The following is an 18,806-nucleotide window of genomic DNA, read 5'->3' as shown; positions in this document are numbered from 1 at the left end:
TTGACACTGTGTAACAGGATCACAGTGACTGCTGAGATCGTTATACAGGTCGCTACTGCGATCTGTATTGTTCTGCATCGCTGGTAAGATCTCACTGTGTGACATCTCACCTGCGACCTCCCAGCGACTTACCTGCGATCCCTATCAGGTCGCATCGTTTTTGGGATCGCAGGTAAGTCGTTATGTGTGAAGGTACCTTAAAGAAACATGTAAACAAACCAGAAAGTGATAAAGCTGCTCAAGAGAATGCCAAGGGGTTGTAAAGCTGTCATCAGAGTAACAGGGGGTTATTTATTTTAAAAAATCTAAAGGTTTAACATATATTCAGTTTTTTTCCCTATATTTTTTCTTTACTTCTTGTTTCCATATGTGTCCCATTGTGGTTTTACTGCCTTGAGTCTGAATCTACAATATGCACATTCCAAGAAGAGCAGGGAAAACCCAATGAATGAACAAGTGTGTACACACTTTTGACTGGTACTGTAAATCATTAGAGAGAAGTAGGTACCGCTAAGAAGGTACGCCGATACTGACATTATCACTGGGTGGCGTGTTACCACCAAGCTTGTCATTCTGTACCCAGTTTCGCATAGGGTGAGGCAAACGTCACCTGCAACATTGACATAGTTTGTGCCCCATCTTTGGGGCTGCTTGTAATGCTGCACAGCTGATTATAGTTTAATTACTGTATGTACATGGTGGGACAACTGGTCACTCAGCAGGGCAATTCCTGAGCGTAGCACCCTATTTAAAGCCATTCACTCAGTTATTGCCATTGATAGATTTTCATACCGATTCTGGTGAGCTCTCTTCTGTTTCCTGATCCTGATACGTTTTATTTTCAAATGTAGAGATAAATACATTTTTTGATATTCAAATTTCCCAACTTCAACAAATCTTTTGCCTTAAAATTTGAATTGTGGGGAAAAAGTTTGCTAAAATTTCAATACTGAAGAGCTTGTAATTGCTCTTAAAATAGAAGAGAGCAGAGAAAGAGAGAATCTGGCTGACCATAAGAGCTTACACTTTACAGGCGAGAAAGAGAAGACCCCACTGGCCATATGATCTTACAATTTACAAAGAGAGAGAGGACCCCGCTGATCATAAGAACTTACACGCTACAGGAGAGAATGGACCCCAATGACCATGAGAGCGTACACTCTACAGATGTAAGAGACTTAGGGGTACTTTGCACGTTGCGACATCGCAGGTGCGATGTCGGTGGGGTCATGTTAAAAGTGACGCACTTCCGTGCGTCGCTCCCGACATTGTAGTGTGTAAATCCTAGATGATACAATTAACGAGCTCAAAAGCATCGTAATCGTATCATCGGTGCAGGGGAAAACCATAATTAAGCTGCAGCGATGGTACGATGTTGTTCCTCGCTCCTGCGGCAGCACACATCGCTGTGTGTAAAGCCGCAGGAGCGAGGAACATCACCTTACCTGCCTCCAGCAGCTCACGCCGGCTATGCGGAAGGACGGAGGTGGGCGGGATGTTTACGTCCTGCTCAGCTCCACCCCTCCGCTTCTATTGGTCGCCTGCCGTGTGACATCACTGTGACGCCGCACGACCTGCCCCCTTAATAAGGAGGCGGATCGCCGGCCAAATCGATGTCGCAGGGGAGGTGAGTGCATGTGAAGCTGCCATAGCGATAATATTCGCTACGGCAGCTATCACTAGATATCGCACCTGCGACGGGGTCAGGGATTATCGCGCTCGGCATCGCAAGCATCAGCTTGCGATGTCGCAGCGTGCAAAGCCCGCCTTACCCAATGACTGTGAAGATGGAAAATGTCTCTGCAGTAGAAACTGTGCTCCAATGGGAACTGCTGATCTGTGATGGGCTAGATACTGGCCACCACTATATATGGTATGATAATTTGTTGGATGTCATAGCTGCAGGGCACTATAGGGAAGCCCACATGGCAATGCAAAATGATGCTTGCCTGCTCGATGCTTCAACAGAGTGGGAAATAGTGAAAGTTTTCCTTTTTGTTTTTTTTTGCTAGTCAATTCATTTATCTCTAGTCACCATCCCTTCTGTCTGATCTTTGGATCAACACTTTTTGCAGACCCTGGTTTGACCTAACATTTCCTCTGCCTGATGATTCTGTCTCTATTCTGCTGGTTCTGACCTCTGTTAATTTGCCCTAGTATCTCTGATCCTAACCCAGATTAGGGACACCACTAGGAATTTCAGGGCACCATACTGGCAAAATTTTTGGGCCCCATGAGACTCCACCCAGGCTCCACCCCAGCTCCACCTCCGCTCCTCAAATCTTCCACGCACTGACATTCTTGGAAAAATGTGTTTGTCTGTGTATATATATATATATATATATATATATAATATACACACAGGCATGACCAAAAGTGTTAGTACACTTGAAGTTGTTCCAGAAAATGAAGTATTTTCCTCAGAAAATTAATAATATACCTCCTACACCACCCCTCTCCATAATACACCCTCTACACCGCCCCGCTACCACATACTGCTCCTCTGTATAATATCATCCCACTCACACTGCTCCTCTGTATAATATCCCCACACACACTGCTCCATTGTATAATATTCCCACACACACTGCTCCTCTGTATAATATTCCCACTTGCATACTGGTCCTCGGTCAATATCTCCCCACACACACACTCACACACACACTCTCACACACACACACACACACACACACACACATACACTACCCCTCTGTATAATATCCCCCCACACACTGCCCCTCTGTATAATATCCCTCAACTACGCTTCCCCTTTGTATACTATCCCCCCCACACAAGTTTTGTCCTCATCCTGGTATATATGACCTCCTTCTTGTATATATGTCCCCTTCAAGGGCCCCTCCTGGTGTATACATAACCCCCTCCTGGGCACATTCTGGTATAATGTGCCCATCCTGGTTTTTGGCCCCTTCCTGCTATATATGTCTTCCTTCTTGTATATATCCCCTTCCAGGGCCTCTCCTTGTATGTTTGTCTGCTGCAAAAAGAAAAAAACAAACATTGGATTCACCCTCACCGGCTCCCATGTCGCGCTGTGTCCTCTCTAAGCTGCGATGCATTTCAGTTGGATGGCCCCCCAGCACCCCCGGGGATCTTCAGCTAACTCCACACTAGATGCTGTGTCTTCGCTACCTCCGCATTGCTCGCAGCACTGTGATGAGGTTGCAAAGTAATGACTTCATCACGGTGGGCTACGGGATGACGCGCTGCCTCCCTGCTCTGCTCCATTCGCCTTGCTTCCGGCCTCATGGCTAATTTGTATGCGATGCCCTAGAAGGGCTTTGCATGCAATTTAGCCATGTGTGCAGTGGCTGAAACGACACCGCCGGGCCCCTCTTCTGCGGCTGTGATGGGGGGGTGGCTTCATTAAGCTAAGTAGTTACCCCCGGCCACCCCCTCTTCACTGGGCCCCATACACCAGTCATCGTTGTAATGCCCTAACGGTGGCCCTAACCCAGATATATAGTCTACTACTGAATCGCTACACTGGCCAGCAAATAGTCCATAGGAACTACGTAAAGGTTTTCACAGTGAAGGCAGGATCCCGGTACAGGAGTTATTAAGGAAATGCTGAAGGATTCCATGGGACCTTATAAATGAACTGTCTACAGCAAAGACTGTCTATTGGAGCTCTTAAAGGGAATCTGACCGCTTCCCCAGGCCCCACAAATTGCCACCATGTATTTATTGCCACCATTATACCCTTCCTGACAAGCCTATTTTATTATCTTGTAGATTACTTTCATATGCCAGAAATCAATTTTTTAACTGCTGTGGCACTATACTAATTAGTGGGTGACTAGTCAGGGGGACATTGTTTTTCCCAGAGAAATAGTCCCATTAATCATATTATCACACTCTTATGTGCATGAGTAACATAATTTACCAAATCAGGTTCACCGCCAGCTTTCTGTATGCTCCCTGGCATGCTGGCGTACTGTGCATACCCAGGGAGGCAACAATGATGCTGAACTAAGCAAGTCATTACCGCGGGCTCTGGGATATAAAACCTCATGACAGGTTCCTTTAAGTTACATTAGTTACTAACTTATGACCATCCTAGGCCACTAGGATGATCATGGGTTAATACCTGCTGTAGATGTGCCCATATTTACCCCTTCATTACTCTTGACCTCCTGAATCGGAAATATTGTTGCCCTTGTTCTCTTTGCATCAATCTCCTATTGTAAACTAAACAAATATAGTCTGAAGAATATCAGTTACCTGGGGGACCAGCAGGGCCAACTTTTCCCACTTCTCCACGGTCTCCTTTTGACCCAGGTAAACCCACAGGTCCAATTGATCCAGGTAGTCCTGGTATTCCAGGCAATCCTGATTGAAATTCAGCAAAGATAATATGTTAATATGTTACATGATCAAAAATTGTATATCCACCAAAACTGTTACAAAATATATTTATAAAAATCAAACTTTTGCATTAGCATGTAGCTAGACTTTGGTAAAATATTAATATTTTGTAGTCCCATAAATTCCATGTTCATAAATGAGGGCCGGGGCCTGGGACCAGTGACGAGGCTACTCATTCAGCCGCAGGTTGAGGTAATGACAGGAACGGTTTGTGTTTAAACAGTCAGGATGGTTTATTTACAGATATCATAAACTGCTCCAAGAGAAAACATAAAGCAAGCCTCTTTTGGCATAAAGATGCAAAGCAGGAAAATAAGTCCATTTCACTGTGGGTTCGTCCATTCAATATAAGAAGTCCTCTTCTCACATGGAGCTTCTCTCAGAAGGTGAAGCAACCTTCACACACAGGCACCATATGAGACTACTGGTCTCATTTTCTATTCAGCACCGTACTCAGAGGTGGAGGTATGTGAGCAGCCAGACCTGCCCAGCTCGTAAAACCTGGCCTAATATGCCCTACCATGCTCTTAGTACTACATGTACTAGCGCTTACTTGCGTGCTTACATCACAGATGATAACCACCACTGCGACACATACCTCCCATCAACTACATGGCCAGCATATATCTTACAGACCCCACTGAATAACCGAAGGACTGCTCAGAAGTGATCAGCTTAGGCCCCTTTCACACATAGGTTTTTTTGCCATCAGTCACAATCTGTTTTCTCTACAGATCCGTCGCAGATTGTGGCTAAACTGATGCGATGGATTCGTTTTTCGACATATCTGACTAACTGGTGGCTAAATAATAATTGGAGCATGCTCAACTAAAAAAACGGAATCCGTCGCCGGATTCCGTCATTTGACGGATGACGATGGATCTAGCTCCCATAGGCTTCTATTCTATCAAACAACGGATGGCGACAGAACCGTCGCTGTCCGTTTTTTGACGTACACAAAAAATGTTAATTTGGCCGTCATCTCCGTCCGACATACAAACATTTTTCGTCGGATCCATCGAACACTTGAGGCCATCCGTCGCAATCCGTCGCTAATACAAGTCGATGTGAAAAAAACGGATCCAGTGGCATCAGTCGCCAGATCTGTTTTTTTTTTTCCCAAAATTCGACGGATTGTGACTGATGGCAAAAAACTGATGTGTGAAAGGGGCCTTAGGAGGCAGAAATGTACGGCTCCTGCCTGAGTGTGGAACGTCTGCCTCTAAGCTGCGCACACCTAAAGAGTTTGTTGAATGATTAATGAGGATTTCAGAATGGGACCCCTACCACTCGACAGGGAATTTTTGAGACTACAAAGTCTAGTTTGAAGCTATCATAAAAACTGTTGAAGATAATAAGAAATTACAACTGTAGTTGCATAGTGTGCAAATTTAACATGGTCAATGAATCTAATTTTTTTTAGTACAAATATTTTTTGTTGTAAAAAGACCACTGCATGCCATATCTTACCTCGTGTCTTTTTTTCTTCATTATCTCCTTTAGAGCCTGGACAAATAATAAGTGAAAAATTTGCTATTATAATGCAAATAAAATAGTTATAATGAAAGTATAAGTAGAATTTCAATTTAGGAACTATCATAAAGGGACACGTAGTGATGTATGTGGTACAGTATATAGTGATTCAGTTGTAATTGCCATTCTCTGCTCTCTGATGTAAATGTAAGCCTACCAAGATGCGGCAAAAGAGGCAAACAAAAAGGGCGTGGGACACATTTATTATGCCACGCTGATAAGTTCAGTGCAATCTACCAAAACATATGCAGTGCTGATCAACCTACTCTAGAGTCTTCGTGATTAGGTTCTGGGGTCTTACCTTGTTCATATGACAAAAAGAGTTCCAATATACTACCTGTCGGCACAATATAGTGCTCTACATAAGGCAGCGATCTCAGATCACATGTACATGTCTCGTTGTGGGACAATTTGATCATTTAAAAAAAATTGTTTTAAATTCGAAAAAAAATAAAAATTTTTGTAAAAAAACCCAGTAAAATACTGCTCTAGTAATAGGGAAGGCACTGGATAAAGTAACGATACAGCAACCTTTTCATTCTTCACTATTTGTTAAATGGCAAAAATGAAGCGTGGAAAGAACCTCAATGACCATTTCAATCTGTTTATTTTTGAGATGAAAAACGATAGTCTCTCATGCATAATTTTTTCTTGCGCCCTAAAAATAAACAACAAACAACAAACGGACACCAGACGGACTCCATCTACAGTAAACCAATGGGGATCTCTGCTTATATTTAAAACAGTAATGCCCAGGATTCTAGTTCCATTTATCTCTTCTGTTTGTGTCTTCTAACCATGACAGTCAAATGGACATGCGAACTGAGCCTCAAACACTGGGACTCTTGGAGGTAACAATGCTGACTGTTCGAAATGTGCCCTAATATTATTCTTGTTCCTACCTAGTGTAGATTTGATTGATTTTCGGAATATGTTCCCAGGACTGATCAGCGGAATGGCATCCGGTAAGTAGTCCTCATTCCACACTGCTGTGCTTCTTGTGACGGGTAGATCATTTTCCGATGGTTTTCCTGCAACTTGCAGTGTAATAATCTTGAAAAAATAAAAATGAAAGTTTGATTATATTTTAACCACACTCTATTGACTGTCTTCTGCGCCACATAGTTTAGCCTGTAGCCACAATTTTATCATTTATTTTAACTCCATGAAGGGGAAAAAAACAGATTTATAAATGTATTACTAAGTATATATGTTTGTTAACATTTACCATACATCATAATGCAGATAATATCCTATTTAGATAGTACTTCGAAATCATATATCAGTTTAGCTTATGACACCCGTATTTTACCAAACTTATTTATGGTTCTAATAAATATTTCCACATAATTAAAATACAAGAATCCAGTATGGAGAAACAATGCACTCTACATACTCATGTTCTTTATTGTTTACATCTGAAATCTTGGAGACATCTTACAAATCCACAAGGACTCCTAAATCTGGGAAAAGTGAACTCGTATTGCTAATAACTCATGGGTCAACCTTTCATTAATCTCCGATTATCTTATGGATGCACTAATAATTTACGTTGAAGTGATCTGGCTGCCCGAGGATCACCTGGAATCTATTTGCTTTGGACGTCATGTGAATGATGATCCAATCACTCCATTGTAAGATCAAGGCAAGAACAGACATTGCACACTCCAGATATAAATTCAATATGTACAACCCGGTATGCATCAATATAAACTGAGCGGAGATGTGAAGAATGATAATTAAAGACAATGGACAATCCCTTCTGAGTCAACGTTATGTAATTCCAACATAAATCGTATTTCTATTTAATTTCACTTTCATAGATTCCTCCCACTGCATGGCCATCTGCTTATTAAATTCATGAAAAGCACATGGGGGGTGGTATAACAAACATGGAAACTATAACATTGCTGTGTCGGCATGTTTTCCGCCAATCAGATTCTAATGGAACCAGAATAATGGAAGCCAAGTAGTGATTCATGGATGGCAGTATTCTACCATGTCTCTGTTCTTACTCAGTGCAATTTACCTGACAACACACTTGGCGTCTTTGCTTGTTGAGGTCAGGACCTCCTCCCCTTTAACATTTGTCAGTCAGTGGATAAGACAGAAAAAGTCAGTTGTATCATTGTTTCCTGCAATAAACTAAAATGACCCTTTATTGTTTTAAAAAGGAATGTCTCCCAAAGAGAAATCCTGCCTATAAGGCCTATCAGTGTATATGGATGTCAAACATGGGGTTGCCTGCTAAAGACAACAATCAGATCCAGCTAAAGACCACAATCAGATCCAGCTAAAGACCACAATCAAATCCAGCTAAAGACCACAATCAGATCCAGCTAAAGACCACAATCAAATCCAGCTAAAGACCACAATCAGATCCAGCTAAAGACAACAATCAGATCCAGCTAAAGACCACAATCAGATCCAGCTAAAGACCACAATCAAATCCAGCTAAAGACCACAATCAGATCCAGCTAAAGACCACAATCAGATCCAGCTAAAGACCACAATCAGATCCAGTTAAAGACCACAATCAGATCCAGCTAAAGACCACAATCAGATCCAGCTAAAGACCACAATCAGATCCAGTTAAAGACCACAATCAGATCCAGTTAAAGACCACAATCAAATCCAGCTAAAGACCACAATCAGATCCAGCTAAAGACCACAATCAGATCCAGCTAAAGACCACAATCAAATCCAGCTAAAGACCACAATCAGATCCAGCTAAAGACCACAGTCAGATCCAGCTAAAGACCACAATCAGATCCAGCTAAAGACCACAATCAGATCCAGCTAAAGACCACAATCAGATCCAGCTAAAGACCACAATCAGATCCAGTTAAAGACCACAATCAGATCCAGTTAAAGACCACAATCAAATCCAGCTAAAGACCACAATCAGATCCAGCTAAAGACCACAATCAGATCCAGCTAAAGACCACAATCAGATCCAGTTAAAGACCACAATCAGATCCAGCTAAAGACCACAGTCAGATCCAGCTAAAGACCACAATCAGATCCAGCTAAAGACCACAATCAGATCCAGCTAAAGACCACAATCAGATCCAGCTAAAGAACACAATCACAGATCCAGCTAAAGACCACAACCAGATCCAGCTAAAGACCACAACCAGATCCAGCTAAAGACCACAATCAGATCCAGCTAAAGACCCCAATCAGATCCAGCTAAAGACCACAATCAGATCCAGCTAAAGACCACAATCAGATCCAGCTAAAGAACACAATCAGATCCAGCTAAAGAACACAATCACAGATCCAGCTAAAGACCACAACCAGATCCAGCTAAAGACCACAACCAGATCCAGCTAAAGACCACAATCAGATCCAGCTAAAGCCCACAATCAGATCCAGCTAAAGACCACAATCACAGATCCAGCTAAAGACCAGAATCAGATCCAACTAAAGACCAGAATCAGATCCAGCTAAAGACCACAATCAGATCCAGCTAAAGACTACAGTCAGATGCAGCTAAAGACCACAAACAGATCCAGCTAAAGACCACAATCAGATCCAGCTATCCTCACCTATCCCTTGTAGACTGTGAGCCCTCGTGGGCAGGGACCTCTATCCTCCTGTACCTGTCTGTATCTTGTACTGTTTATGATTATTGTACTTGTCCCTATCATGTACACCTCTTTCACATGTAAAGCACCATGGAATTGATGGCGCTATAATAATAATAAATAATAAAATAATAATAAAAAAGCTAAAGACCACAATCAGATCAATTCACTCTTGCGTACAAAAAAAGCACGTGTAAAATTGGTACCAATATAATCAGTGTTTTCCTTCAATGTGTTTTCTGTGTGCCATCTGTGTTTTTTCAATATGGTTAAAAAAAGATATCACAAAGTTTTTATACTTTCAATGGCATCCGTGTGATTTACATGTTTTTCACTGACCCATAGACTTGTTTTGGCCCTTGTAATTTGTGCTACTGGAAAAAAATAGATGAGGTTCACACAGACATGTGGTCCGTGTATGTGAGCAGTCCCACACGTTATAATGGGTACGTGTGGTATCCTTGAAAAAAAATGGATAACACACGTATCGGGAACACTGACTTGTGAAGGAGGCTTAAAGGGAACCTGTCTTGTGCAATTTAAACCCCTAACCACGAGCAGTTCTGGGTGCATATTGCTAATCCTTGCCTAGTAGTCCCAGCCTATAGTAGAAAACATAGAAAGATCTTTAGAAAAAGTATTTCTAAAGACCCTTTATGATATAATACTGAGGGCAGGACCAGTTTCAAGGGCATTAGTTCCTGTGTTCATTCTGCCCTCTTAGCATGGTAGCACGCCCACAGGGGTATGCTAACATACTATTCATTGCCTACTACCAGCGTCATCACCAGCAGTGACACGTGTACCTGTCTGTTGCTACAGACTCAAGCGCAGGGCAGTGTACATAAGCAGAAGTCCCCAAAACCTCCGGTCATGCGCAATAGACCTCTCTGAAGCCAGGTTGCGTACACCCAGCTTCAAAGTGCGCAATGACTAGAAGTGCCAGGGACTTCTGATCATGCACACTGCCCAACATCTGCGGCTGTAGCAAGGGACATATGGCGCCTTGGACAAGCCAGGATGTCACAGGTACTACAACAACACACCTCACACCCGGCTAGGCACATCTAGGTCAAACAAAAATCCTTGTTGCCTCCCTCCAGGGGCTGATGTCCACACCAGGGGGTGGAGCCAGGCAGTTGGCTCCACCCACCGAGGAGTTCACAGTCCTGGAGGCAGGAAAAGGAAAGCAGATCAGTCTGAGGAGTTGTAGAGTGAGGAAGTAGTAGTGGAGGAACTGACTGATGGTGTCTGGGTGCGTGGCCCGGGCACATACAGCAAGGTTGGCAGACGGTGGTGACCGTCTGCAGGAGGGGCTGATTGACGTGAACCGTAAGGACCGGGGACGGGCGTTGGCCCGCCGGTACCGGATTGGGGAGCGAAGAGAAGCCAGCACCATTCGGCAGGGCCTACGGACCCTGACCAGGCTAGGAGTCGCCGTAAAACCGGTCAAATCCGTTAGCGAAGGGAACCTCCGGGGTTTCCCAGCAGTCAAGACCCGATTGAAGGCAACAGCTCAAACCGTGAAGGGAAATACAGTCACCGCCAAGGCTACAGTTCCCAGGGCCAGAGCCTGCGGGCAAAAGGAGCTCCCTCAGCCTCCATCCAAGCTGGGGAGCGGGTTACCGGTGGGAAGCCACCAGAACCGAAAACATCACACAGGTGCAGGGAAAGGCAGTCACCGCCAACCTACCGGTAGAAGAACCACCGCAGCCGTCTGTGAGACCCGTCCATCCAGCCGTTTGCTTTACCGGAGACTTTGCATTCATCATTGGCTGAGTGAGTACCACCATGCCGTGCGGCACCGCGCTGCCCCCGCGATCCTGCACCTCATCAGGCCCCGTAACCCGCCTGCCATTCCTCCCTCACCGGGCCCCGGGACAACCAACCCCCCTACCCACGAAGGGGAAAAACAACATCCAAGCTGCTCCCTGTCATCGCTCCCGGGATCCCCGTCCAGAGCAGCGGTGGTGTCACAACCTCACCACAACCGTGGGTGGCGTCACGGACAATAAATCCCCAAAACCATTCCCCTTTTCACTCACGGGCAAGGAGCGCCACTCGAGTCCCCGGGATCCGGCCCACCGCTCGAGCCACCACTGAGCAGCAAGTGAAGCAGCAGCAGCGCCGGACCCGAGCGTGGTGAGCGCAGCGTCCCCTCCCCGCCCTCGACAACTTGGCGTCACAAACAGGATCTTACCGCTCTGCCTTGTGACCGCCGGAGGTGTCCGGCCGAAAATTTGGAGAAGCCGCCATTTTGGGCACGAAAAATCTCCGCTCGAGCGTCTCCTCGAGCAGTGGGGGCGCGAAAGCCGAAACCCCGCCCCTGTAGAGGAGGAGCCGGGAAAAAGACTAAGGGGGACGGATGGCGTCTGGCCACATGTAGCTCGCGGCTATAAAAGCAGGGACGCCAGGACCCTGCGGCCATCTTTTGGTTCCTGGAAGAGGCCGCCGCAGCGATGCACCAACTGTCCCGCAGCACCGTAGCCCCCGCGCCCGGGACCGCGGCGTCGGTGGAGGTCCGGACCGCTCAGCTACAACAACGGCTGCAGATCCATGTGTAGCTCCTCTTGGAGGAGTGGGAGGCCGACATGGTGGAGGTGGTGGTGGCCATACGGAGACGCGAGGTGGAGGGAGTTTTGGAAGAGCGGGTAAGTGACCCACGCCCCTGTACCCCTAGCGGGTCGGTCATCGCGGCCGAGGGGCCCGGTCTACACCCGCTCGCCCTGCTACCTCCCCCGCTACCCGTGTTGGCTGCTGCTGCCCCGTCACTAGGCCCGCTACCACCACAATCGGTAGCGGTACCCTGCCCATCCGCCCTGGTGGACCGGTCTGCAGCAGAAGCCCGTGACCGCCCTGAACCGCTTCCATGGAAGAAGCCGAAGGCTGAGCCCATCAGCAAAGATCCACCGGAGGCACCTGTGAGCGTGCCTGGCCCCGTACCGCATCCGGCAGCCCGTCTCGTGCAGGAGGAGATGGAGGCTCAGCGGGAGAGGACCCCTGTACCCGTTCCCCATGCCTCGGCTGAGGCTGCGCCGGGTCGCCGCTGTAAGGCAGCACCCCAGGCCATGACACCGCGGGACCTGCCGCCCAGAACACTGGCAGTGGGCAGTGTGAAGGAGGTCTCGCGGGGCCCGATCCGTTCGCAGGGGCCCACCGTAGCCCCTTACTGGGACAGGGAACAGACCCCGCTGGGCCAGGAAATCGCGGAGAGGGAGAGGAGGAAGGCGGAGCTGGTCGCCCGCACGATTAAGGAAAAAGAGAGCCTCCGCCAGGCCACCTTCCGCGTATGGGGCCCGATCTATGAGGGGCAGGTGAGGAGGTTTGACGTCCGTCGGGGGTACGGATTTATATATGAGCCGGGCCTGGAGGCCGAAGTCTTTATAGCCTGACGGGACGTCAATGCCCACCTGCCGGAGGACCACCCGGGCCGCAACCTGATGCCGGGGGATTTGGTCCAGTACACTAGGCATTGCGGGGAGAGGGGTTGGTTTGCTCTGGACACTAAGCTGACGGGCAGTCAAGAGGCCCGAGTACCAGCCCAGCCCCCTTCTCTGGCCGACACCGTGGATTTGAAGTGAGTCAGTGGTCCACCGTTGCCGGCAGTTGTCCCCGTTGAGACCACCAGTACCATTAAAAGTTTGAATGATAAGATTGAATCAACCGAAGAAGTTATCTGATTGGAACCGTGATTGAACCGGCCGTTGCCGGCAACTAGTCCCCGTAGGGACTTTTTGCAACCGTTGCGTAAGGAACTTCTTACGGACAAGCCCGAGAACTTGCAGGGCAACCACAAACTTAGTGGAATGTAAATAATTGTTGGCTTAAACCGTTACCGCCTCCGGAGAGGCTGATTTGGGAGGATGGGCCTGGAGGAAAGGGATGGCCCAGGCCCGCCACTACCGTAACCGGTGGCGAACCTCCGGAGGTTCAGGGGTCCCCATAGATGCGGGTCCCCTGAAGGAGACAGTACCCGCTCAGGCAGCTTGGTTCTGGACTGGGGTCAAGGGGTGCTGCCCACTTCTTAGGGGCAGCATCAGGGCCAGGTTGTTTGGGTGAGCGGAAGCAGTACCATTGTGAAATGTTTGTGATTTTTACATGATTTTACTGTTTTCTATCTTTTACAGTTAACAAAAATGATGATGGACGGGCAGCCCACGGACGGTCTGCATTTTACTAAGGGGGAATGTGGCACCCTGGACAAGCCAGGACGTCACAGGTACTACAACAACACACCCCACACCCGGCTAGGCACATCTAGGTCAAACAAAAATCCTTGTTGCCTCCCTCCAGGGGCTGATGTCCACACCAGGGGGTGGAGCCAGGCGGTTGGCTCCACTCACCGAGGAGTTCACAGTCCTGGAGGCGGGAAAATGAAAGCAGATCAGTCTGAGGAGTTGTAGAGTGAGGAAGTAGTAGTGGAGTGGTGACCGTCTGCAGGAGGGGCTGATTGATGTGAACCGTAAGGACCGGGGACGGGCGGTGGCCCGCCGGTACCGGATCAGGGAGTGAAGAGAAGCCAGCACCATTCGGCAGGGCCTATGGACCCCGACCAGGCTAGGAGTCACCGTAAAACCGGTCAAATCCGTTAGCGAAGGGAACCTCCGGGGTTTCCCAGCAGTCAAGACCCGATTGAAGGCAACAGCTCAAACCGTGAAGGGAAATACAGTCACCGCCAAGGCTACAGTTCCCAGGGCCAGAGCCTGCGGGCAAAAGGAGCTCCCTCAGCCTCCATCCAAGCTGGGGAGCGGGTTACCGGTGGGAAGCCACCAGAACCGAGAACATCACACAGGTGCAGGGAAAGGCAGTCACCGCCAACCTACTGGGAGAAGAACCACCACAGCCATCTATGGGACCCGTCCATCCAGCCGTTTGTTTTACCGGAGACTTTGCATTCATCATTGGCTGAGTGAGTACCACCATGCCGTGCGGCACCGCGCTGCCCCCGCGATCCTGCACCTCACCAGGCCTCGTAACCCGTCTGCCATTCCTCCTTCACCGGGCCCCGGGACAACCAACCCCCCTACCCACGGAGGGGAAAAACAACATCCAAGCTGCTCCCTGTCATCGCTCCCGGGATCCCCGTCCAGAGCAACGGTGGTGTCACAACCTCACCACAACCGTGGGTGACGTCACGGACAATAAATCCCCAAAACCATTCCCCTTTTCACTCACGGGCGAGGAGCACCGCTCGAGTCCCCGGGATCCGGCCCACCGCTCGAGCCACCACCGAGCAGCAAGCGAAGCAGCAGCGCCGGACCCGAGCGTGGTGAGCGCAGCGTCCCCTTCCCGCCCGCGACAGACAGGTACACATGTCACCGCTGGTGATGATGCTGGCAGTGGGCATTAAATAGCATGTTGGCACGCCCCTGTGGGTGTGCTATCATGCTAAGAGGGCGGAATGAGCGCAGGAACTAACGCCCTTGCAATTAGTCCCTATGCTCATTAGCATATCAGATAGAATCTTAAGAAATACTGTAGACAAGAGTTCCATGCTAGGAAAAGGGGCTTGTGACGCCCTGGCGCCGCCAGGTGATCACAGAAGGTACTACACCCCACACAACACCTTCCCACACCGGGTCCCATCAGCCACAAAATCCTAGCCACCCCCCTCAGGGTAAAAAGGACACCCCAGTGGGCAGGACCAGGTGGATTGGGAGCGCCTACCTAGGGGTCTTGAGGATCCGGGGGAGGAAACCAGTCATATTAGTTCAGAGTCTAGTTTGGAGGAGTAGTGGAGTGGAGCCTGTCAGTGACAGTGACAGGCTGTGCTGAGAGCTCGAGACTGGGCCTAGTGCAGGTAGCCAGGGTAGTGGCCCTGGTCTACTGGCTAGGTGGCAAGCAGTTGACCGTGTCCAATGGCGACGGGAGTCCGGTTGCGGGAGGTCCCAGAGTGGACCGGGACAGGCTTGAAGCCTGCCGGTACCGACAGCTGAGATCCGGTCCGGAAACCGTGCACAGGCGGGGTACCTGGACCCTAGATAGAAGACGGTTGCAAGACCCATCTCTAATTAACCAGGCCGGGAGCAAGGTTCCAGATGTTGCTTCACAGTGTTAGCCCAGATAAAGCGAAACGGCAGCCCACCGCAGGGGATTAGGTATCCGCAAACACCCACTGAAATCCCAAGGGTCAGTTTGCGCAGGCACGTCTCCCAACCAAAATACATCGGGAGCGCACTTCCCCGTTCCATACGGAGTTATCCAGATGTGAGAAAAAGTACAAAGTGCCGGAGGAAGGGACATCAATACACCAGCCGGGTGTGGGACCCGAGTACACCCAGACGCGGCAGCCGGCAACTGACACCTTGGTTTCCCAACAGACTTGTGTGCAGTTATTCAACAGTGAGTACACCAACACTCCCCAGTCCGGCCCAGCGCGCCACCTCCGGCTTACATCACTCCCCATGTTCTGGACACTGAGCCCCGGGGCATCCACCCTTACCCACGGAGGGGTTAACATCCAGCTGCCAACCCATCGCCCCCGGGTGCCTCCCAACAGCAGCGGTAGTATTCCACATTACCACACACCGTGGGTGGCATCACGAAGTATCTACAGCAATCCCCGTACATATACGTCCCTTTTTATTTGAAGTGTCCGCGCGACCCCCGGGTCCGGAGACCCCTCGTGCCACTGTGGATCAGGATCCGAGCAGCCCGACTGCTGACGTGGGGGCGGCACAGGCTCATACTTCAGGAACATATAATCAAAGGAACAATGGAAAAAAAAACAATGCCAGATTTAAGAAGAGTGGATGCAGAAGAAATTTAATGTAAACATCGCCATCTGCTGGCTTAAAGTAATGAGCAGAAAATAATGCCAGTAAACAGGAACTAAACAGTAACATGTGTGGTTCCTGGAGGCAGGAATTTAGAAGAGACGTGGCTGAGGTGACAGTTGTGTGGCAGTTACTAAATATAAAAAGGCCTGGCCGAGACAAGAGGAGCAGAGTTGGTGCCATATCTTGTTACAGGAAGGTCCTGGAATTGGGCTTATAGCCCCATTACCCAAGAAGCATCCGAGAAATGGTCAGATCCCAGAGAAGAGGGAGCTGAGAGGAAGATCCGTGACCTAAGTTGACAGGAAGATGGGTGACATGAGCCAAGTAGAAGAATAGTTATTAAAATCAGTGTAAGGAGTGACCGGTGCCAGTAGAAGTGTCTGAGGAAGACTAGACTATGCTGTTCAAGTTCTAGAGCCCCAACTTTGTAGCTGAGTCGCAGACTACACCGGGAAAGGTCCAGAGCCCCGAATTCGTGATCAAGGCTCAGACTACACTGGTCAAGATCCAGAGCCGGGTTATTACTTCCTGCACAGAGATACAGTATTGAGTTAGGACTTAATTAAATCAATGGAGTGACACTGATATTTCCCTGCTAGAGGGATCTAGAGTATGATAACGCCAACGGTGACCATTAGTTAGTGATTGGAGTACTATCATGTAAATAATACTGTTATTGTATTCTGGACATCTTATCTGTGTTGCTGATTTACCTTATGTGAAGTACTATGATTTACCAGTGTTACTGTCATGATCCAGGCCAGTTTTTCCCTGCTGTGGTTACACCCAGCTCTGGCCTGGTCATGTCAGGTGTTAACTTCCCTTGCTTCGTTCTGGATCCCAGGACACTATATCTTGCCTCTTTACATATGAGTCAGTGCCAGTAATATATCTGCCTTGCAGCTTGTATACTGGCTCTGGTGAGTTTTCCCGATCTGTCCTGCCTCCCTGCTACTCTGTCCTGACTTGTACCCTCCCCTGTTCGTCTGCCTGTCCTGGTCCCAGTCTTCCTGCTCCGGTCTGTTGTTTGTGTTTCCCTCTGCATACCTGATCTCCCAGCCTCTGACTCGGTTCTGTTTTCTGACGTGATTTTGATCCTCCCTTTGCAGTGACGTAATTTTTCTGGCTAGACCCTTACTGTTTGACTACTCTATTGAACCTTGGTGGTTTGCCTGTTTACTGCCTGCTGAAGTTACTCTGCTGTACTTCAGCTGTCTTTCTGTTACAGTGTGACTTTGTCTTTCCTTCACTACTCTGCTGCCACCTAGTAGCGAATACGCTGTACTACGTCTTACTAGCCCTTTGTACAGCATGATAGTTACTTAATTTGTATAAAGTTAATAAAATTGTTGTTGGTTCAGTTACCATTAACTCCTCATTCTGTGCGCCGTTGCATCCAATCTGCATAACTTTACATTTAGACTACGTAAAAAAAATACATATTTATGGCAAGTGACAGCTCTCTTTTTCCCCTGGTCTAAAAGCTGTTTTCTCCAATCTGACATTGTTTTTTTGGTCCTATGCCTCTCCATTCCAGAAATTTGGCCCCCTCTTTCCTGCATGTATATATAGTCTTGTTAGCCAAAAGGGTGTGATCCTTAAGAATACACTTACATACACAAGTTAAGAATCACACCCACTTGTAAACAAGACGAGTTACATACCAGGAAAAGGGATCTAATTGTTTTCAGTAAAAAGAACATAGGCATTTAGACCAGACAAAAAATTACATATTCATGGTAAATGACCAGTCCTTTTTAAATTGCTGGTATTAACAAGGTATTGAACCATTTTTTAATCTTGTTGCAATTATGCCATTTCTATAACCTATAACTATGTTTGAAAAATACATCAGGATATTAAGTTATTTTTTAATATTCATAAAATAGGATATTAAATAACCAACCACCTGGTAGAGCGGGCCAGGATAGCCATCTTGAATTTCTCAGGCCTATCACAAACCTGATTAGCAGTTGTAGAGTCAGGATCGGCCATGCTTGCGGTGTTATGATTGTGTCATCTTGAAGCTTTATCTATGTATATGTTGATAATAGCACACTTTACCCACAGCCTTGGCTCACAATGAGGAAACCTCTCTGTTCTGGACAAACGCCTTCCATAGTGTTATCAATCCTTGGAAATTGGGGTTTTGTCCAGGTTTTTGCATGCTTAGACACTTTTATTGCATACTTAGACACTTAGGAACTTAGGCACTATTTACTGCCTCTACTCGAGAGAATTAATCATACTTATGAATGTAGTTCAAAGAAATTCTTATTCCAAAACACTCATTATTTATAGCGGATGGTATTCTGATATGCACAAGTCCATAAGTAAGGCCTTCATTATTTTTCATCACTAAGGGAAACCTTGGGAATGTTCTCATGAAAAATAACAATGTAAATATTACTGCAGGGTTTGTCTGTTAATGGCCACAGTGTGAATATGCACATTACACTTATACTAACAGGTATGGTCACTCATGTCTTTGCTTTTGCTTTAGTTTCTTCTACTTGGT

At 47.5% G+C, this 18,806-nt stretch overlaps 1 protein-coding gene across 2 annotated transcripts in view; it reads right to left on the bottom strand.

The window, feature by feature from the left end:
• COL26A1 (collagen type XXVI alpha 1 chain) overlaps positions 1-18,806 on the bottom strand; it is a 642,742-nt gene that overhangs the window by 38,055 nt on the left and 585,881 nt on the right. For both annotated transcript variants that reach the window (XM_075333239.1, XM_075333240.1), the window contains exons 5-7: positions 6,822-6,972; positions 5,857-5,892; positions 4,243-4,350 (exon numbers count right to left, since the gene is read on the bottom strand). In XM_075333239.1, coding sequence (XP_075189354.1) covers positions 4,243-4,350; positions 5,857-5,892; positions 6,822-6,972 — 295 coding nt within the window. The remainder of the gene's footprint in view (positions 1-4,242; positions 4,351-5,856; positions 5,893-6,821; positions 6,973-18,806) is intronic.

The sequence above is a fragment of the Anomaloglossus baeobatrachus genome, chromosome 2, assembly GCF_048569485.1.
Source record: "Anomaloglossus baeobatrachus isolate aAnoBae1 chromosome 2, aAnoBae1.hap1, whole genome shotgun sequence".
NCBI classification, from domain to species: Eukaryota; Metazoa; Chordata; class Amphibia; order Anura; family Aromobatidae; genus Anomaloglossus; species Anomaloglossus baeobatrachus.
This window is presented reverse-complemented; position numbering and strand designations above follow the sequence as displayed.